Source organism: Alligator mississippiensis, chromosome 2 (genome assembly GCF_030867095.1).
Source record: "Alligator mississippiensis isolate rAllMis1 chromosome 2, rAllMis1, whole genome shotgun sequence".
NCBI lineage: Eukaryota > Metazoa > Chordata > Crocodylia > Alligatoridae > Alligator > Alligator mississippiensis.
In genome coordinates, this window is record NC_081825.1 from 61,187,842 (window position 1) to 61,210,508 (window position 22,667).

The 22,667-nt window shown below is 45.0% G+C and overlaps 2 protein-coding genes across 4 annotated transcripts in view; one reads left to right on the forward strand and one right to left on the reverse strand.

Annotated features, from left to right (window-relative positions):
- AASDH (aminoadipate-semialdehyde dehydrogenase) overlaps window positions 1–22,667 on the reverse strand; it is a 116,890-nt gene that overhangs the window by 22,318 nt on the left and 71,905 nt on the right. The window contains exons 17-18 of one of the 3 annotated variants that reach the window (XM_059721766.1): window positions 21,928–22,036; window positions 20,359–20,601 (exon numbers count right to left, since the gene is read on the reverse strand). The exons of 1 other annotated variant lie outside the window; for it this stretch is intronic. In XM_059721766.1, the coding sequence (XP_059577749.1) occupies window position 20,601; window positions 21,928–22,036 (110 nt within the window). In that variant the 3' untranslated portion in view covers window positions 20,359–20,600. Of the gene's footprint in view, window positions 1–20,358; window positions 22,037–22,667 lie in introns of those variants that run through there. One more of the 3 variants, XM_059721765.1, reaches the window with a different exon arrangement.
- Window positions 1–22,667, forward strand: part of CRACD (capping protein inhibiting regulator of actin dynamics) — a 77,183-nt gene that overhangs the window by 21,343 nt on the left and 33,173 nt on the right. The window contains exon 2 of the mRNA XM_014594994.3: window positions 3,602–3,737. Coding sequence (XP_014450480.3) covers window positions 3,618–3,737 — 120 coding nt within the window. The 5' untranslated portion in view covers window positions 3,602–3,617. The remainder of the gene's footprint in view (window positions 1–3,601; window positions 3,738–22,667) is intronic.

Here is a 22,667-nt window from a genome sequence, read left to right on the forward strand (position 1 = left end):
AAAACTGTTTACAACTAGAACTGGGTTGCAATAATGTATACATACATTTTTAAGGATGAAAGGTTTTTGAACCTGAAAGCTTGCTTAATAACTATTCTCCAACCATTTGGGTTGGTCTAATAAAAGATATCAAATTCACCCAAGGAACCTTGTCTGCCTAAATTTTTAAGTGCATTTGAAACCAGATAGAGATTTCGCTTAGAGCAGAGGTTTTTTGTTAATCCTGGTTTTACTCTTGGTTTATCCTGTGACCAGACTAACCATTTAGTAACCCTTTGACATGTTTAAGCCACAAAATAAAGCAAGCCATGTGGCTCAAAAGAGAGATTGGGGAGTGTATAGTGATCTGTGTTCCCATTATCTGGACTTGTTAGTCAAAAAATAAAGAAAAAGAAAAAGTAACCTTAAGTGCCAACCTTTGAAATTCAACCTGGGCTCTGAGACAGGCTGGGCTCTTCCCTTCTCATATATTCACACCTGAATGAAGATTTTACAAGCCAGGTTAGACATCCACATAAGTTCTTGCAAGCCGTTGTCCTCAAATGGCTAAGGATATGCCTGCATGGCACCATGCAGTGCAATATGATATACAAGCTAGGTCTACCCCATGGTATCAGATACTATCAGATGGTGACAGAACTTTTATGTGGAGCATGTTTCTGGCTATTGTCAGTTCAAAGAAAGCCAACCAACAACACCTGCCAGAAGCAAGAAACAGAGGGAGGTGTACCAATGTGTTTACTTGTAATTATACCATACTATGTCAACATTTTGATGAACATTTTTTCAATAAAGAATTTAAATCTGAAAAAAATTCCTGACCCACTAGGAACATGATCTTCCCTTGTATGTTATCTCTTTGTAAATCTCCCTTTTTCTGGTATCCAGCAGTGGTGTATAAGTATCTTTTACTGTATGTTGCTAATCTAAATAGTAGGGCTGTGCAAAGCTTTGGTCCCTGATTCAAATCAGCGGAGATTTGTCCCGATTTGGTGGCCGAATCTCCAAATCCAAATTAAATCAGAGGACCTTTAATCTCTCTGAATTGAATCTGAACCCTCCAAATTGATTCAGAGAGATTTGAAAAGATTCAGTGATTCAGACATAGAAACAGCTTTAAATGTTTTTTCCACATACCTCTAGGTAGAGGAGCTCATGAATGCTGTGATGCTGGGGCATGTGGAGTGTCCCACAGAAACACGGAGGGCTTCCCAGCGCACTCGGTAGCAGACCCAGAAGTGGACCAGAAGCGCTTCCAGTTCACTTCCAGGTCTGCAGGGGAGTTCCCCCGCACCTCTCCAGCTCAGTGACTGGTGCCTCTTGGGTCTGGGGGAGGCACCCGGGGTCCCCCTGTAGCCAATCGCTGAGCCAGGGGGCACGAGGAGGGGTGTCCCGGCAGACTCGGAAGTGGAGTAGAAGTAATTCTGGTCCACTTCCGGGTTCACCGCCAAGCACATGGAGGGGCCCCCCATGCTCCTGTGGGACACTCCATGCACCCCAGCATCGCAGCGATCATGAGCTGCGCCTGCTACCTCAAGGTATGTAGAAAAAACTTTTAAAGCTGCGTCTATGTCCAGATCACTGATCCTCCAAATCGGCATTTAATCTTCAGATTCAGATTTGGCCAAATCAAATCAGGGACAGTGATTCAACTCAACTAATTGAATCACTGTCGCTGATTCCAGCCAAATTCAAATCAAATAGAGGCCCACTTTGCACATCCCTACAAAATAGTATGGAATTATGTAGAAAATGCTGCATACCAGTACCGGTGCTTGGTGAGTTAGCTGTTTGCTGGTTTTTGTCAACACAATTACACGTGGGTGGTGATTTAAGAATACCGTGTGGAATGACAGCATGGTGAGTAAGAGGCTTTTGGCTATTTAGACAATGGACTGTAGCAATGCAGTTCTGAAGTATACACCTAAGCTGCACTGATGTCCTCTTTCTGTCTGAATGTGAGACTCATCCCTTCCTATTGTACATAATTCAAACTGCTGTCTGAATCCAAAATTTTAAATTTACCTTTTGGTATGTCATAGCTACAGAACAACCAGCAGGAAATAAGGGATTCACATAATGTTTTTAGTCACAGTTCACGTGTTATCATCGTTTACCATGTATGCTAAGTAGCGTTCATGTTCTAACATTATTTCTGAAGTTTTCTATGAAGAAAGAATTGTGCCCAGTTTATAGATGGGAGAAAATGAGGTAAAGAGATGCAGTGATTTTATTTTCCAAGACTACAAGCAAATCAGATTTATAATTAAGGACCTTTGGATTCCTTGTCCCATGATGAAATCATCAGACTACAATTGCATGTAACAATCCACCTTGTACTTTCCTTCCCCAATATGACAGAAATTAGGATTTCAGTGGGTGCATCTACATGTCACCCTGTGTCACCGTAGTGACACATTACATTGCTGTGCAATGCACTACAGCGATGTAGTGATCATGTGAGTCTACACGTGACTGGCAGCTACTTCACCGTAGTGGTATCTCCTGTTTTAGCACACCACTACAGTGAAATAGCGGCTAAAACTAACTGTGCGCCGTGCTTCAGAAATCCAAAAGGAAGTACTAAAGCACATTACAGTAATAACATTGCCATAGGGCAGCATATAGATGTGCTCCCTGATTGTGAAATCTTATTTTATAACTGACCAATGAGAATAATGATCCTGTCTAGTGGGTTTTTATGAACATCAGTTTTGGTTTTACTCTGGGAATTTTCACCGTTAACTTTGCTTCAAATTTCTGATTCAGGCAAATCAGACCTAAAAGTAAATGTTATTTGAAACCATCCTGGTTTGCCTGGTTTTGCATTTACCTGAGATTATAAATTAAACCTGTGCTCAGGCTTTCTTGAGAGGCCTGAGAACTTTCTGATGGTTGTGGACCATGTGTACAGTGTGTAATAAAACCAGAGATCAGATGAGTTCCATTGCATTTGAGTTTTCTTTGTTGGCATGTGGCATGTCTCCAATTCTAATAAGTCTCTTTGGAAACAGGAGATACTTTTTCCCTAAACTAACCTTATCTTATTTCAAAATAGGGAAGGAAGAATTTGCTTTTTGTGTTTAAAAAAGTTTTTTCTTCAATTAAAAGACATTCATTTTTGCTTTTTTACAAAATATTATTGATCACTTCTGAGATAAATAGTTCCTTTTAATGTCAGTGAACCCTGCCTGGTTATATGCCTTGGGCTTGATCAAATTATTTGTGAGACAGTGGTCTAATAAACAGACATCAAGGAGCATTTCATATATAAAATAGGAAGAATGTATATAGTTAAAAAATATACTGCCAGATCACTCTGCTTCTGACACCATCCTCCCCTAGGGGACAGAAAGAGAGAGTGTGAATGAATCACTTGTGACAAATGTTAGTCATGCTGCTGAAGTGAACTACTGGAGCTATTGGAACTACTTAAACCCAGTTATAAGTCTGTTCCAAGTGCTTATGTAGACCAGAATAGGGGTCCATAGGGGACCCCTATAGGGGACCATAGACAGAAGGGAAATTACTGTAATAATGAATTGTAGGAATCTTTTGAGCAGCCTTATAAATTAAATACTGTTTCTGAATTGCATTGCAGGTCCTCCAGCTATACTATGGGTACTCGAGCTTTTTCCCATGACAGTATTTTCATACCTGATGGGCGAGCGGAGAGTGAGCAGGCAATCCAAGCTATGTCACAGGACAACATCTTAGGCAAAGTCAAAACCTGTCAGGTAAGATCCCCAAAACATGTGACTATACAGGTGTAAATGTTCAACAGTGTTGTTTTCATGGATACGGCTTGTTAAAGTTGGTCATTTTCTGAAAGAACTTACAGATGGATTCTAGTTGAGGATTTAACCTTGTAGTCTATGGCCCCAGTTCTGGGGGCAAATTAATACAGGGAGATCCCTCCAACTATGTGGAGAGCCGCTGACATAACAGGCCTTTGTGGAGAATATGCATTGACCTTACAGTGTTGGAGCCTAAACAGACAACATAGACCAAAAGAGGGGAAAGAATGGGACACAGCATAGATTCATAGATTCATAGATTCATAGATGTTAGGGTCGGAAGGGACCTCAATAGATCATCAAGTCCGACCCCCTGCATAAGCAGGAAAGAGTGCTGGGTCTAAATGACCCCAGCTAGATACTCGTCTAACCTCCTCTTGAAGACCCCCAGGGTAGGGGAGAGCACCACCTCCCTTGGGAGCCCGTTCCAGACCTTGGCCACTCGAACTGTGAAGAAGTTCTTCCTAAGGTCCAGTCTAAATCTGCTCTCTGCTAGCTTGTGGCCATTGTTTCTTGTAACCCCCGGGGGCGCCTTGGTGAATAAATCCTCACCAATTCCCTTCTGTGCCCCCGTGATGAACTTATAGGCAGCCACAAGGTCGCCTCCCAACCTTCTCTTGCGGAGGCTGAAAAGGTCCAGTTTCTCTAGTCTCTCCTCGTAGGGCTTGGTCTGCAGGCCCTTGACCATACGAGTTGCCCTTCGCTGTACCCTCTCCAGGTTATCCGTATCCTTCTTGAAGTGTGGCGCCCAGAATTGCACGCAGTACTCCAACTGCGGTCTGACCAACGCCCTATAGAGGGGAAGTATCACCTCCCTGGACCTATTTGTCATGCATCTGCTGATGCACGATAAAGTGCCATTGGCTTTTCTGATGGCTTCGTCACACTGCCGGCTCATGTTCAACTTGGAGTCCACTAGGACTCCAAGATCCCTTTCCACCTCCGTGCCACCCAGCAGGTCATTCCCTAGGCTGTAGGTGTGCTGGACATTTTTCCTCCCTAGGTGCAGCACTTTGCATTTCTCCTTGTTGAACTGCATCCTGTTGTTTTCTGCCCACTTGTCCAACCTATCCAGGTCTGCCTGCAGCTGTTCCCTGCCCTCCGGCGTGAAGATGGCGTGAGATTTGTTTTTATGTTGATGTAATTATTTTAGTTCTTTTTTTTTTTTTTTTTTTTTTTTGGCCCTTGCTCTTGGTAGAGTTTGATTGCTCTTGTACCACAATGTTCCAGGAAATGTACAAGAGGCAAGGATTTATTTGTGAAATCTTTTATTGGGCCAACTGTGTAGTTGGAAGAGAGATTGGACAAGCTTCAGGTTTGGGAAAGAAGCCTATACAACTGGTCCAATAAATTATATCATAAAAAAACACTGCCTCTTCCTTTTTGTCCTATAACTTGTGAACTTTGCTTCTTAGTTTGTTTGTACACTTCTCCCCTTTTTAAAATAAAATGCATTAGACCTTCTACAGAAGGTAGAAATATTGAATCCTCAAAGGTATTCCTTCTACTTTTGCCTTTTGAGGTTTTAAATGAATGGAAAAGCAAACCTCTCTTAACTTTATCTTTCACCAAGGAATCTGAGTTCCACTCTTCAGAGTAAATGCATATATAAATAACTCTTCATAAATAAAATAATGTACTTTGATAAAACTTTGCTAAGAAAGCATTTACTTAACCTTCTTTCCTGCACCTTTCATGTTCATTGCTAAATTAATGCTCCAATTAATTTTGTGCTCATGATGTATTTGAAGGTTCTTTCCATATTTCTAAGTAGATCTTGGAAAAGCTGTCCTTCAAAATCATCTGTTTTACAGTGAATGAAGCCTGTCAAATTAAGCTGCTGAATGTTAGTCATTGCTGTGTAAATGCCCACTCAATGGGTTTCAAATGGAGGTGGACAAATCAATTATTTCCTAGGATCTACCCCCAAGCCAAGAGCCACCCAGATAGAATGCCAAAATGAGATATTATTCATAGTTGACTGCTGTAGGAGATTTCTTTTTCTTGCGTAGTGTGCTTAGCAGCGAGGTAGTTTTAAAAAAAAGTGTTCGCATCTAAATTACCATGGTTAGGCTTTGATGTTGGACTAAGACGAATGGAGAGCATAGTTGTTGTTTCAGCCTGAGGACCAACGTTTTCAAAAATAATTTGTCAAGGGCATACTAGACACCTTGGTGCCATGAATTTTAGAAGCTCTGTGTTTACATATGGATTAATTTATAATTTACTCTAGCAACTTTCCAGGGATGGGTGACAAGTCAGGGTGACAAGTCTAATTCCCTCTGTCCTCTGTTTTCTCCATTTTAAGAGTGGCAACTGTGGAAACCATTTTCCAATTCTGGGATCTTGCTAGTCATGCATGACTTTGCAGACATTACTGCCAGTGGTTCCAAGATCTTCTGCACCTTGGAATGAGTTTTGTCATACTGTGCCAACTTAAATGCATTCAGATTTGTTAAAAGTTCTTTCCTTATCACAACCTGCAGTCCTTCTCCTTGTTTATATTAGTTTGTTATGTCTCATCATAGTTTTTGTTGTTGTTTTTTTGGCTTTTTTAAAATGAAATCTGAGATAAAGTAGCCACTGAGTAGCTCTGCCGCCTTTGTGTCTTTGGTTAATAACTGACCCCGCACTATTGAGCAATGGACCCACAGTTTCCATGGTCTTTCTCTTCTGTCTGACATATTATTTAGCATTCCTTCTTAGTTATCATTTTTCACCTTTGCTTTCCTGATTTTGTCCTGGCAAGTTCTTGGCACAGGTCCTTAGTAAGTCTCCCTTCCTTTTATTGATTCTGTTTCTTTCTTGATTATGAGGTAATTAAGAAACTCTTTGTGTAGTCATGTCAGTGGCCTGCAGTAACTTTTAACTTTTCACCATGCTGGAATAGCTTCTTGACGAGTCTGCAATTCTATCTCCTTCAGGCCTCCTGGATCCCTTTATCCTTTAATCTACCTACCCCTAGGACCTTACCTACTCTTTTCGTAGAACAATTGAAATCCGCACTCCTGAAGCTGGCCCACTGCACTTTGCGTTTAATATTCATTTGATAAACAGAACTGGGTAAGCAGGGCCTCAGTCTAGAAGCCCTTCCCTTTTAGGGCTGCAGCTATTTCATAGACCTGCCACACCCTCTGTCTTGTTCTCTACGTCCTGGCTCCATGGCTGCCCAATGGGCCAGTGTCCAGAGGAGGGCTGGAGAGGGGTCTGGGCCTAGCTTTTGATCTGGTAATTAGAACTCTTTGCTAGGAAACAGGAGATATAGGTTTAAACTCTCTCTGGGTGAAGGAGGCCTAGAACTGAGACCTCTTCCTCCCTGAGAAGGTGCCTTACACACTACGCTATTGAGATAAGAGCTGGGAGGGCCCTCCTCTATTTAACATATGCTAGTTTTGGTTTTTGCATGAGAAAAAAATTGGGACTTACCCAGTCTTGTGTATTTATGTAGGTGATTTTATTTTTCCACACAGCTGCTTAGCTGGAGTACAGGCCCACTGTGCATGCTTTGCGGGCCCATGGTAGGTGAGCTGAATCACAGTGCCAAAAATTGCAGTTGCACAGCTGCATTCTTGCCATTTAGGTGCATAAGGCAAAATATGATTTAGTCCTCCGTATCTTGCTGTATTACATTTTCAATAGATACCATGGAAGTTGAAATCCCCCACCTGTACTATCTCACGTGTTAGATATTCTTGTTAACTGCTTGAAGGATGTCTTATCAACCTCTGCTTCCTAAATTGGAAATCTGAAATAAACTCGTACCATATGAAATAAACTCGTACCAAATAATTATGATGTCATAGGAATAACAGAGACCTAGTGGGACTTCACCCATGACTGGGCCACGGGTATAGATGGCTATACCCTGTACAGGAGAGAGAGAGTGGATAAAAGGGGCAGGGGTGTAGCTCTCATGTCAAGGAAAGCTACGCGTCCCTGCAAGCCAACATGGGCACCCATGGTGGACTTGAGACCCTCTGGTTTAAAATCCATGGGGAACACGGCACAGGGGACACAATGGTGGGAGTCTGCTACAGACCCCCTACCCAGGATCAAGACCTTGACTAGGAGTTTGCCAGGGAATTGGCTGAGGCTGCACGCTCCCGGTGCATGGTTGTCATGAGAGACTTCAACTACCCAGATGTCTTTTGGGAACAGTGCTCTGCCAAATCTGAGCAGTTGCAAAGCTTTCTCTTGTGCGTGGACGAGCTCTATCTGACACAGGAAGTCTATGGGCCGATGAGAAGTAAAGCGCTGCTCAACCTGGTACTGGCAATTGGGAACAACCTAATCAGTGACCTAATGATTGAAGGGAAGCTGGGTGACTGTAACCACGAGCTGATCATCTTCACCATCCGCCGAAAAGCTGGCAAGTCAGTCAGTAATACAGAAGTCTTCAACTTCAGGAAAGCTGACTTCAACCAGCTAAGGAGGCTTGTCAGTGAGGCCCTACAGGGCCACAACCCAAAGGGGAGGGGAGTCCAGGACGAGTGGTTGCTCCTCAAGAGAGCAATCCTGGATGTGCAAGCAAACTCTATCCTGTCTCGGAGGAAAGGCAGCAAAAGGGCACAGCAGCCCCCTTGGCTCTCCAGGGAACTAGTGGACCTACAAAGGATGGAGGACTGGATCCACCACCAAGGAGGAATACTCTGCACTGGTCCGAAACCTGCAGAGAGCAAACCAGGAAAGCCAAGGCTGTGACGGAACTCCAGCTAGCTACAAATAACAAAGACAATAAAAGGTCTTTTTTTAGATATGTGGGGAGCCAGAGGAAAAGCAAGGGTAACATTGGACTCCTGCTAAACCAGATGGGACAACTGACAACTGACACCCAGGAAAAAGCAAACTTGCTAAATGGGTACTTTGCAACAGTTTTTCACCAGTCCCATGGGACGCCCCTGCCCACTATGGGACAGGGAGGCCCAGGTGAGGGAGATTCCTTACCCTCCATTGAAGCTGACCTTGTGAAGGAACACCTTGACAGGCTGGATACCTTCAAGTCAGCCGGCCCTGACGGTTTACACCCAAGGGTACTCAAGGAGCTGGCAAGCATCATAGCTCAGCCCCTGGCACAGATCTTTGAGAACTCCTGGTGCTCTGGTGAAGTGCCTGAAGATTGGAAGAAGGCCAATGTGGTGCTTATCTTCAGGAAAGGGAGGAAAGTGGATCCAGCAAACTACAAGCCCATCAGCCTGACCTCTATCCTGAAAAAGATTATCAAAGAGGCCATCCTTAACAGACTGGCTGATGGCAACATCCTGAGGGATAGCCAGCATGGGTTTGTTGCAGTTAGGTCTTGCTTGACCAATCTAATTTCCTTTTACAACCAGGTGACCTGTCATCTGGACAAGGGGGAAGAGATTGATGTCGTATATCTCAACTTTAAAAAAGCCTTTGATCTGGTATCCCATGATCACCTCTTGGCAAAACTGGCTAACCGTGGCCTTGGCCTCACCATGATCCGCTGGCTGAGGAATTGGCTCCACAGTAGGACCCAGAGGGTACTGGTTGATGAAAGTAAGTCGTCGTGGTGTGCTGTGACCAGTGGGGTCCCTCAAGGCTCTGTCCTAGGGCCTATACTGTTTAACATCTTCATTAATGATGTAGACATTGGTGTCAGAAGTGGACTGGCCAAGTTCGCCAATGACATCAAACCCGGGGTAAAGCATCCATACCTGAGCAGGAGGGTGATCCAGGCAGACCTTGACAGGCTCATGAAATGGGCGGATGAGAGACTGATGGTGTTTACTGAAAAGTGCAAGGCTCTCCACCTTGGGAGGAAAAACCTGCAGCATGCTTATAGGCTCAGCAGTGCTACACTGGTTAGCACTACAGACGAAAGGGACTTGGAGGTCATGATTGACCACAAGATGAGTATGAGCCTTCAATGTGATGCTGCGGCTAGTAAAGCAAGCAAAACGCTGGCTTGCATCCACAGATGCATCTCAAGCAAATCCCAGGACATCGTTCTCCCATTGTACTCAGCTTTGGTGAGGCCGCAGCTGGAGTACTGTGTCCAGTTTTGGGCTCCATAATTCAAAAAGGATGTGGAGAAGCTTGAGAGAGTCCAGAGAAGAGCCACGCGCTTGATCAGAGGTCAGGGAAGCAGACCTTATGATGAGAGGCTGAGAACCACGGGACTCTTCAGCCTGGAAAAGCGCAGGCTCAGGGGTGATCTGGTGGACACCTATAAGATTATCAGGGGTGCTCACTAGGATCTGGGGGAACGTTTGTTCGCCAGAGCACCCCAAGGGATGACAAGGTCGAACAGTCACAAACTCCTCCATGACCATTTCAGGCTGGACATAAGGAAGAACTTCTTTACTGTCTGAGCCCTCAAGGTTTGGAATAGGTGGAAGTGGTTCAAGCACCCACTTTGAATGCCTTCAAGAGACATTTGGATATTTATCTTGCTGGGATCCTATGATCCCTGCTGACTTCTTGCCCCTGCGGCAGGGGGTTGGACTCGATCTTCTGAGGTCCTTTCCAGCCCTAGTGTCTATGAAATCTATGAGGGGGTGGGGGAAACGCATGACAGGATGCTGTGTGTGGAGGCAGGGACGGCGCGCAGGCAGGTGGGGATGGAGCACTGCCGCCTCCCAGGAGCAGGGCCAGGGTGGGGTGCCCCCTAGGACCAATCCAAGTACCCCCAGGGGTACACGTACCCCCAGGTGACAACCCCTGATCTAGACCATCTATAACAGCTGTGTATATGCAGTTTGTTATCCATTATAATCCATGTTATACCAACATAACTTCTTAGGTGACTTTTTTCATTTTATTTTGTCCCTAGATTCCAGAATAATTGTCCACACAGGGAGTTCTGCTGCTATAACAATAGTGGTAAATTTCCTCTGGTAGACAAATGCTTATTGATTCTTTCATTATTTAATCAGAAATGCATGGTCATGGGAAAAGGAAGATGGAGGGAGAGGGATATTGATCAGTAACCGAATATAGGGAGTTTCACCACTAAAGCACCAGTAGTAATCTGGCCCCAAGTCAACTAGTTCAGGGGTCTCTTCATAGAACTCTTTTCACTCTTATGTTCCTTTTGCATTGTGAGGTAAAACTTTAACATGACACTGACAAGGCTTTATTTTCATAATGTAATAATCTTGTTAGGAGTTGCACAGTCTGTTGGGTTCTCAGAATTCAAATGCTTTTTTCCTTTAGAAAATTATTTTCTTTGTTATTGACTAGTTTTCTGTTTTGAGGGTTGCTCCAATGGAGTCTTGCAGTACTGGCATTTGATTTTATAATACACGCACAAGTTTGTATGATGACTTGTTTATTTCATAGATTTCATAGACATTAGGGCTCAGAGGGACCTCAGAAGAGGGCAGGGGCAGGAAGTCAGCTGGGGTCAAAGGATCCCAGCAAGATAGACGTCCAAATGTCTCTTGAAGGAGTCCAGAGTAGGTGCTTGCACCACCTCTATTGGCAGTCTGTTCCAGGCCTTGGGGACTCAGACAGTAAAGAAGTTCTTCCTTAAATCCAGCCTGAAATGGACTTGGAGAAGTTTATGACTGTTTGACCTTGTCATCCCATGAGGCGCTCTGGTGAACAGGGGTTCCTTCAGATCCTGATGTACATCCCTTATATACTTATAGACAGCCACCAGTTTCCCCCTAAGCCTGCACTTTTCCAGGGTGTAGAGTCCCATGGCTCTCAGCCTCTCATCATATGGCCTGTTTTCCTGCCCTCTGATCATGAGCATGGCTCTCCTCTGGACTCTTTCAATCTTCTCCACATTCTTTTTAAATTGTGGAGCCCAGAACTGGATGCAGTACTCCAGCTGTGGCTTCACCAAGGCCGAGTACAGCAGGAGGATGACATCCTGGGATTTGCTAGAGAAGCATCTATGGATACAAGCCAGAGTTTTGCTCGCTTTACCAGCTGCAACATCACATTGGTGGCTCATATTCATCTTGTGGTCAATCATGACCCCCAAATGCATATGTAATTAAATGAGCATTGCAAACAAATGTAAGAAAATAAATATTTGGATTGGAAGAAAAACCTCACTAGGCAGTTCTCGTGAAACTTTCCATCAAGTGAAGAGTTCTTTAGCTGAACTCTGCTACAGACTCTACCATCTCCACCCATTTTTGAACTGACTTCCTTCACTTTTTGGATCCAACTCAGACTCTAAGCCATAGGGATAGTAGTGTTTTTGTAGGGATATTGATACAATATGCACATGGTATGTGCCTAGAATGGGAGCAAAATTTTGGGTGGAAGAAAGCTGGGGTCCACTCTGGGCCTCCCTCTAGTTAAACTGGAAACTTATCAGTGGCATTTCCTATGCAAACATGAAGAGGGCTTTGAAAAAAGCTATGTTGGAATATACCTCAGCTGCAAGTTAACATGCAGAAATCTGATTTTATTTTTATTACTGCAATTATAATTTTATTACCGCAACTATGAAACACTATAAATAACAATCTGGTGTAAAAATTTCAGTCACATAACCTCATAGGGTGCATCCAGATGAGTGCAAGCGTGCCTCTTGCAGCATCTTGGACTCTTTTCAGATGCTGCAAGACACATGCTGGGACCAAAACCCATTTCCTATGCTGCAAATCTGCAGCACAGGCTCAAAATTTGATACTTAGAGATCCAGGTAACAAAATATACCCCGGGGGAAAAAAGCAGGGCAGGCCATGATCCTGGACTGTGCCCTGAGGCAACCAGAGGCTCAGTCCTCCAGGGATGCTCTGGTAGCCAGCCAGAGTGTCTCTATGGCTGGCCCTAGCCCCAGTACTGAAGTATACTGTCTGCCCATGTGGGGCAAGCAGTGGTGCAGGCTGCAGGGACCTGGACCCAGGCTTTGTGCCACGTAAGTAGGGGGTGGGGAGGGCTGGAGGAGGGGGAAGGGACCATGGGTGGGGCCCCACCCGGCCCCAGGCCCCCGCTCACTTCTCCAGCCCCCACATTGCTCCCCCAGCCTCCCCCTCTCTCCCCTAGCTCCCCAATTTCTCCACAGCTTCTCCCTCCTTCTCCCAGCTCCTCAATCACTTCCCCAGCTTTCTCCTCCTTCCCCCAGCTCCCCAATCACTTCCCCAGGTCTCCAATTGCTTCCCCAGCTTCTCCCTCCTTTCCCCAGCTCCCCCATCCTTGGGGTCTCATGGCACAGCCCCCCCATGTGGCATGGGTCAGCAGGGATCAGCCCCAGCTGCCTGGCACCCCACCCCAGCATCCCCACACTCACCGGCAGTAGCAGGGTTCATGCACACCGAAGTGCATGTCTGGGCATGTGCGCTCAGGCAAAAAGTCTTGGCTCAAATTTGTGCCAGTTCTATTTGAGCTGCTGCAAGCGTACGTGCCTGCATGTGTGGACACTCCCATATTGTACTGAACTGGCTTGGATCAAACAAGAGCAGATCTGTGTCACTGCCCAGTGATTAAACTGGACTTCTTGGCTAGGTACAGACAGTCAGAAAGCCTAAGGCTGAATCAATTCAGTCATAGTTTCATAGTTGTTAGGTTCATAAGGGACCTCAATAGATGATTGAGTCTGACCCCCTGCCCTGGGCAGGAAAGAGCACTGGAGTCGGATGACCCCAACCAGGTGCTTGTCCAGTCTCCTCTTAAAGACCCCCAAGGTAGGGGAGAGCACCCCCACCCTTGGAAGCCCATTCCAGATTCTGGTAACCCTTACCATAAAAAAGTTCTTTCTGCTGTCCAACCTAAATTTGCTCTCTGTCAGTTTGTGCCCATTGTTCCTGGTTATTCCAAGGGGTGCCCTGGTAAACAGACCATCTTCAATTTCTTGTTGCCCCTCTCAGCCTCCCCGATGAATTTGTAAACAGCCACAAGATCCCCCCTCAGCCTTCTCTTGTGGAGGCTGAAGAGATCTAGGTCCCTCAGTCTCTCCTCATAAGGTCTTACCTTTAGGCCTCTAACCATATGAGTGGCCCTCCTCTGGACCCTCTTAAGGTTATCCACATCCCTCTTGAAGTGTGGCACCCAGAACTGGATGCAGTACTCCAACTGTGACCTGACCAATGCCGCACAGAGGGGAAGTATCACCTCCCTGGACCTGTTCATGATGCACCTGCTAATGCATGATAGAGTGCGGTTAGCTTTACTGATTACTTTATCACATTGATGGCTCATATTCATCTTGGAGTCAACTATGACTCCAAGATCCCTTTCTGCCGCTGTGCTGCTGAGGTCTCCCCCTCGCCTATATGTGTGTTGGTGATTCCTTCTCCCTAGATACAGCACTTTGCACTTGTCTTTGTTGAACTGCATCCTGTTCTTTTCTGCCCACTTTTCCAACCTGTCCAGGTCCACCTGGATTCAATCCCTTCCTACTAGTGTCTACCTCCTATCTCTTCCCCATAATTTTGTGTCATCTGCAAATTTGGACAGGGCGCCCTCCACGCCCTCATCCAAGTCACTGAGGAAGACATTGAATAGCACAGGCCCAAGGACTGAGCCTCGGGGGACCCCGCTGCCCACATCTTTCCAGGTCGATACCGATCCATTCACCACCACTCTCTGGGTGCAACTGTTCAGCTAATTTGCCACTCACCTGACTGTGTAATCATCCAGGTCACAGCCACTCAGTTTGTTTATGAGAATAGGATGTGAGGTACTGTACCAAAGGCCTTCTTAAAATTCAAGTAGATGACATCTACCTCGACTTTTGCATTTAAGTATTTTGTGACCTGCTCATAAAAATAAACAAGGTAAGTCAGGCAGGATCTACCTGCTGTGAACCCATGCTGATTGCCCTTCAGCATTATTTTTCCAGCTGGGCTCCCATGAATGTGATCCTTGATAATTTTTTCAAAGGTTTTCCCAAGGATAGAGGTGAGACTAACCAGCCTATAATTACCCAGATCCTCCTTCATCCCCATCTTGAAAATAGGGGCTACTTTGGCCCTTTTCCAGTCCTCTGGGACCTGACCTGAGCACCATGAGTGCTCAAACTGTCATAGCAGAGCCACTGGCACAGCTGTCTTCGCATGTTAGTCTAAACTGTAACAGATTAAATTGAAGTAGAACTGAAGTGACATGAAGCCACATGCCTGCACCACATGTCTGCAGTGGCTCAGGCCAGAAGCTGGGAGGCACTAGAGCTCAGCTCCCTGGCTGTGTGTTCATTTCCTCTTCCTACTGTCCCTGAGGTCTCTGGGATTTACAGTCCAGAATTATAGCAGCAGGACTCTGCAGGGTTGCTCATCACTTCTTCTTCCTACTTCCAGGTGCCTCTGAGATTTGCAGTCCACAGTTGCAGCCAGTAGTAAGTTTAAGTGGGGGAAGGGGTGTTTAACCCCCCTCCCTGGCCCCAGACCACAGCTGGGGTTTGATGGGGGGGAGGGAGCAGTCCCCCCAACCCCAGCAGACTGGGCTGCATCCCCAACTTGGCTTGCCCCCTACCAGCCCCTTGTCAGCCAGCCCTCACTGCTCCAGCTAGGGAGCAGAGGGGCAGGGCTCACCCCAGGGTTGTAAAGCATGTTGGGATGCTGGGGGACTGTGATTTAACTCAAACCAGGAAGGAGTCTAGGACAGAAGTTTCATAAACTGGTTTGACCCAAATCAATTAAATCTGATACTACATTCAACCAGGTTTGTCTCAAGCCAGTTTCAGACATTTTGAAACTGGTTTATGTGCCCTGAGGTTCTCTTCTGTTACAGGTTTAAACCAGTTTCTGATCATTTAAATTGGTTTATGTGTAACCTCTGTCCCTATCCCTTGAGGTTCAAAAAAAGTACAAACAGCTTCCCTTTCCTCCACCATTACCAAACTTGTAACTGTTGTTAGATGTGTCATTTCCATGTTTCAAAAAGAAGTAAAGTTTCCTAAGTGTCACAAACAGCTGCCTCTTGTGAGATATCAGCATGGCAGAGTTGGATAAGCAGAAGCATTTAAGCTTGTTGGTGCTTAAGTTGATTGGAACACCAAGCCTTTCAGTTATTGCTTGGCTTTTTTTCCAGTGTATTAGTTTAATGTTATTTAGCTAATTAATATGTGTTATTTACAGCTAGCAGCATGGAAGCACTTAAGTAAAACAACATGACCATGAAACAAGGCCATATTCCTGATAAATGGTGTACTGTGTACTGACATCTCTTAGGTGGACTCTAGCATAAATAAGCTTTAAACAGATACAGAAGTCAGCTACTGGTATAATTCTGGTAAGAGTCAAAGAGTTCGGAATTTGGCTTCCTGACAAGAGGAGCGACTAACCCAAAATTTGCACAGCTGGGTGGGAAAGTGAGCAGTACAAAGTGTGCACAGCATGGTGGGGAGAGGAATGAGTAATGCACAACTCAAAGATAGCCAAGCAACAAGATTAACCTGTAACCCTGCAGGATTATGCTGTGTCCTGGTACCACTGAAATGCATGGTTCTGTCTGTTCAGTGAGCCTTGCTATCTTTACACCCCTCCTTCCCCCACCCCAAAACAATACAGGATCATAGTTCCTATGCTGTTTCCTACTCCAGTTTCCTCTGAAGCCAGCTTACCCCAAAGGCCATGGCCCTGACTCCCCAGTACACTGGCCAGTAGAGCTAGTCAGATGAAAGAAGGTAGGAGGAGGCAGACAATACTGGCCTCAGGGGCAGTATTGCTTGCTTGTTTGTCAATACGTTAGTGGTTCCTCACTGACATCCTTGCATCCATGTGTACCTTTTACAATTTGACACAGAGAGCAAAGGCAAAACACAGCCACATATGGAACTCTTCATATTGCCAGTCTCATGAAGCATATGTGTTGCCACCAAGAATCATGTTTTGGGATGGCAATCTCATAACTTCCACAGTGTCACAGCTGGCCTAATGACTGCAACAGCAGCATTACTTTGCTGTTGCATCTGCAAAACATGGTTTGTAAGTTCTGTAAAAATATCCATTATAATTCATTGGCTTCACTCTCAGGCCCTGTAAAACCTTAGGAATTGGCATCTCGTCTTAATAGAAACTGAGTTAAGAATGTTCATTTCTTTCTTACTGAATCCAGTTGACAATGGGATTTTGAAACAGAACATTGATTCCTGGTTAGTAAGCCTATTAACCCACTAGTGAAACCAGAGGAGAGCACTTGATTGTAACTGCAATCAGTTTGACAAGGGACAGACATTCAAAAACCCGGAGCCTGAATTGATTCGAACTTTGATTCGATCTTACTCTAACCTGCCTAGGTTGAACTGATTTACAACTGCACAGACATTCCCTCTGGACTGAGGAAATGCAGGCGCATGCCTGTATCAGGCCAGGAGCCGGGGGGTCCTAAAGCTGCCCTTGGATACAGGGAAGCTGTGCCGGGGTGCAGGGTGGCCAGCCTGGGCAGTATCCTGAGCTGAACTGGATGGAGAGGGGTTTAATTCCCCACTCCTTGTCCTACTGGCAGAGACCTGAGCTGGATCTGCTGGGAGCTCCCTGCTTGCTGCTGCAGTGGTGGGACCAGGCACAGCCAAATGCCAGCTGACATGGCCCCTGAGGCAGCGGGGAAAAAGAGGGGGGTTATTGCACCCTTTACCCCCTCTGCCCCCAGGGGACCACAGCTGGGATCCACCCACACTGGCCACTGCTGGCACTGCTTGCTGACTGCTTGGGGCAAGCAGCTGAATAAGCCCCCTCTGCTGGAAGCCAGGGGGAGGAAGGAATAACCTCCTTCCCTGCCCCACTGCCTAAGTGGCCCTGCCAGCTGGTGTCTGGCTGCACCCCCTCCCAGTTGCTGGAGCGGCGAGGGGGCAGGGTTCTTGATGGGGGCAGCAACCCCTGTCATGGTGTTAGGGAATGTGAGCGCCTACCCAGCAGGGGGGCTGCACTGCAGGGCAGACAGAGCTACGGCAGACTGCACTGGGGGGCTGGGGCCTTGGAGGGTTCTGGCCCCCTCTCAGCCCCAGTGCTGGCATGCATAGTTCGCTGCAGCCAACATGGAGGAGTGCAGGTCTGTGCTGGTGGAATAGGGGAGGGAGGGAAGAAATAAACTTTTCCCCTGCTTCCTTCTGAGGCCAGCATCTGGCCAGACCCCACCCCTGCCAGTCCCTGCTCTGGTTGAGGAGCAGAGGGGCGGGGCTAACTTGGCTGGAGCAGAGAGCACAGTCCAGAGAGCATGCCGGGATGCTGGGGGAGTCTGATTTAATTTAAACCAGCAAGGGGTCTGGGACAGATGTTGCATAAACTGGTTTGAACACAATCAGTTGTCTGATACTACGTTCAACTAGATTTATCTCAAACTGGTTTTGGCCATTTTGAAATGGGTTTATGTGCATTGAACTTCTGTTTTGTTACAGGTTTAAACCAGTTTCTGATCACTTAAAACAGTTTGTGTGTAATGTCTGTCCCTAGCCTTTAAGGCTACTGGAATTTCTAGTAGGTTGTTGTTAAACCTTTAAGTAGGCTGTTGTTAAACCTTTCCTTAATGTGCGGGACTGTGCAATGATAATGCAGTCAGATATCCATTTGCTACTCTCAAATAAATGGTACTGCAAGTAATTACATTCTTCTTAAAATTAGTTGTGTTGGTAGCAATCAACTCTTCATGTCAGTGAAGGGAATGCTTGACTAGTGTACAGAAAGACTGGTCCAAATGGAAGCTGTCCCATGATCTTGAGGTAATTAGGTGAAATTCAGAGGTGTAGCAGCCAAGGTCTGTCCCACAGCAGTGGTAGCAGAGGCTGATCTGGCTGCAACAGTGGCAGCTGCCATTCATGCTCCTCCTCTAAGTGGGTGCCCCAGGTTAGTTTCTTGGTCACCCACTGCTCAGTCATAACACTACTAATGAAACCTGATGTCTTGTGATAAGAAGGAAGATATCCTAGATGATCTTATGTTCCATTCTGGTCTTATTTTCTATGAAACAATGAGAATATTGCAAATTACAGGGTACTTTTGCCTCTTGATGTCTTTGGACCTTGCTTGTATGTGTCTGCCCACTTTAGCATTTTGTATTGCTTCCCATCACCACACTACTCTGAGCACCTTTCCTGTGAAATCAATAGCAAAATCCCTAGTGGATTTTACAGTCTCTGGCAAGTCTTCCTTTGTGGGGTGGTTTGTTTTGCTTAGGTTTTGCTGTTGATGATCACTTGCCTGCCTTATTTGTTACAGGGTCGCATGTAGAAGTGTTTGAGTGGCAAGTATTTTTGTTGGAAAAGCCTTTCCACAAAGGGAGGTTTCACCCTGTTTCCAGTAAGATTCTGGATTCTCCTCTTCTCCATAGCCCTGAGCAAGAACAGTTAGCCTCTAGCTCTCATGCATTTCATCTTGTAGTTTGAGACCTGCATTATCCCAGAGGAACCAGATGTTATAATAGTTTGTAGATCAAAATTCAGTCTGTATGGTAGCTGAAATTTGGTCTATTAATTGCCTCGATGGTCTGTTAATTGCTTTGAAGATTAGGAGCAAAGCCTTAAGCTGACCCGTGGAACTAAATGCTAGTAGAAGCATAGCCCAGGAATTTATTACCCTGGATGATGGAGGAGGTGGGCAACTATGTTTTATACCAACCGAACTTAAGGCCACGTGGAGACAAAACGAGGGGCATGTGTGCATGACATTTTAAAGAGGGCTAAATGCTGTTGCACTGTTTTGATGGTGTCGGTGTTTGCATGCCTCAGCGGTGTATTGTGCATTCATTCCAGCCACAGTAGGAAATTTGGCAGTGTAATGCACCTTAAATGACTTGGGGTGCAGAAAACTAAAACTACAGCCACGGAGCGAAGCACCGGGCTCCGTGCAGGTCTGTGGTTCAGCAGGAAGGTCCTGCAGGCAGGCTGGTAGCAGCCCAGGAGGGCAGGCTCCACAAGAAAAGCAGTGAGCCTGTGATTACATCAGGTGAAGGCAAGAGTGTCACTAGCAAACTTCTAGCAGCTAAACCCATGACATCTCATTTTGCCAGTGATCTCACATGGGGAAGAGAGGACAGTATGGATCCCTGTGGGACTCTGCATGTACAGGCCTTCAGAGAGTAGGGCATCCCATCATGTCTTGAAGTTCTGGTAGAGAGGAAATATTGGCACTACTGAAGTAACGAGCCATGTACTCTTTCTATTTGGCATATCTAGGTAGGTTATCAGTGGTCAATAGCTGCAGAGAAGTCCAGCAATACAAACATAGAGATTTCTTCTATGTCCATGGCCAAGAAGTCATTTAATGCCATCCTTTCAACATGGATCTCTTGATGTTACTGGAAAATATCCTGCTATTTTGTGATAAGAACAGACCTCAGAAATCATGATAATGATATTTGTAAATGGCAGGTAATTGAAAGAACCTTTATTTGTGTAGATTTTCAGACTTCCCTTAGCGCAATAGAGAAAAGTGCCTTGAATTTGAAAGCTTGTCTAATTCTATCCCAACTATATAGCTTGTGCAATAAAATCTATCACCCTAAGAAAGTCTTGCCTCTTGCGTAATTTCTGGACCATTACAGCTACATCACCCTTACACTGTTATCAGAAACTGCTCTAGGGAACATCTTTGCCTGCATCTCACTGTTAGACGGTAAAGTAATAATGAGCTGTTGGGATTTTGTCATGTAGTTCAGTCTCAGCTTCTTGAGATTAAAACACATTGAAATAAAATTGGGCAATGGAAAGCTATTAATAGAGTTTATTTAATTAAATTGGCATGTTTAAAATTGGGAGGTATAAGTGCAGGAAAGTGCATTCCGTACTCCAAGGAAGCCAGCTCCATGCAGAAATGTGAGCGCTTGCAGATTTTTTCATCCTTCAGATTCATTTATGTTTGTCTGAGTGAACAAATCCTTAATACTTGGGGGTAATTTTGAAAGCTGTATATGGGCCACAAAGTAGAAATACTCTACCTCCTGGGAATCTCTGTGAAATAAAATAAAAAGCTCATATGTCTGAATCTGCATTTTTACAGCACAGTTCTCAGACATTCCAGATTACAATAAGATTCTTTAAAGCAATAAAAAATAGCTTCTCTTTTATTGTACATACCATTCTATACAATAGCTCCATTCACTTGCATCCTCCAACATGGATGGCACAGCTTGTACATGTGAAATGCCATAATATATACGGAACAAGGCTCCCCATCCCCTCCTCCACAATTCTAGTTTGTCTATATGAAGCAGTTCATGAAGTGGGCAGTTTTTTGTAAACAATATGTGCGCAAAAAGATAGCAGGCACATTTTCTCATTAAAGGGAAGCTTCTGAATTGCTTATTCACTCTGAATGGTACCTAGCCTCTGAGAGGAAGCCCCCGTTACTTCATGGGCTCAGGAGTCCCTTAAAGGACTAAACTGTACCTTTGTTCTAAGTGTAAGACTCCTTTTTATTTCAATGAGAATTTTCCAAACTCTACCTAGAGAAAATAAGCCTGGAAAGCCTGGTGGTGAAATCCTGATCTGTTGAAGGCAAACCTACTGAATTCATGATGGAAGTGGGCTGCACAGTGGCTCCTTTAATCTTGCAGGTTCCCCTGTGAACCCCACTGCTGTTCACTCCTGATTGGCAGGGAGGTGCAAATTGGTTTTAAATATTTTTGCTTCTCAGTGGGTCAGCAACAAGCAGCAGAGCCAACGGGGTCCCTCAGCAATGGGAGGGGGTGTGCGCGGGGGGAACCTGCAAAAATAAAGGAACTGCCATGCAGCCCACTTCTGCCGTATATTCGGTAGGTCCCTAGCAATGGGAGTCAGAGGGGCTAGGAGCAGGATTATGTGAGCAGGCGTGATTCTCTGCTCTCCTTAACTTCATCTGTTATGCCCATATGATCACAAGTTATACCTCCCATTATCATGGTTCAGATGGGCAGCAATAACTGTGCAAAGCTGTGTGAGGAATGGGAGGAACAATAATCCTGGTTCCTCAACTTGACAGCAGTCTTTTTACCCCCTACCCTTTCATTCACAGTTCTTTGCCTTTGTGGTTTGGCATTATGGTAGGTAATCTGGATAACTGACATATATGCGTTCAAAATTCCCACTGGTTATGGTCTGCAAATCATTTAAAGTTTGTTTATTAGTACTGAAAGATGTGGTCCCCTGCTAAGTCCTCACCTAAGTGGTATTTTTTGTTTCTGAGCTGTGATATTATCTTTGCTTTGCATTATCTCTGCTCTAATCTATATTACATTGTTCTGCTGTTCTAAAGGATATGGTTTTACATCAAAGATCTGACCCATAGTAGACATTCACCAACATGGAAGTTGAATTCCTTGAATTCCTTCTGTGAGTGTTCTTCTGATGCAGGTCTTTACAGCAATGCATATAGGGAGCAGAAATCCTCTCTGAAGAATTTTCAGTTCTTGAAAGAGAATACAGTATGGAAATAACTACATGCCTCATCTCTTTTGGTTGGGTATGATTCCTTTAAATATTTCAGGAAGACAATCAAATCCTAACTATCCCTTGCACTTGCGAGAGAATTTATTTTAACTCCCTGGCCAAAAGTACGTTCTCTTTCAAAGGTTATATTCTTTCAGACAAGTTAAATTGAAATTTCTTTCTGTACTCTAAAGAGGCCCTACCACGAGAGCCATACAATACTATTTGTTTTATTCACCTTAATACTTGGTATAATTAAAAAAACACTTTACTTACCGTTCTTGGGAAAGAAAATTTTTATATCAGCCATGGAAAAGAAGCAGAGGAGAAATGAATGATGGAAAATCTACAGAGTTCTTTTCTGACTGACCCATGCACATGTATTTATAATGAATCCCTCTGCAGAGCCCAATGTAGGATCTGTGTGTTCTCCTGATGCACCAGTCATCAGGGCAATGTATACAAGCATTAGCAGAGGGAATGTCTCTAGTCAATAGTTTCAAAGTCCCAAAGGACTTTGAGTGCCAATGGTTTTGACAGCCAAAACTTAGATGGCTAAACAGGGCCTGGATGATCAGTGTGGATACTCAGCATTCTTCAGTCCCTAGAAG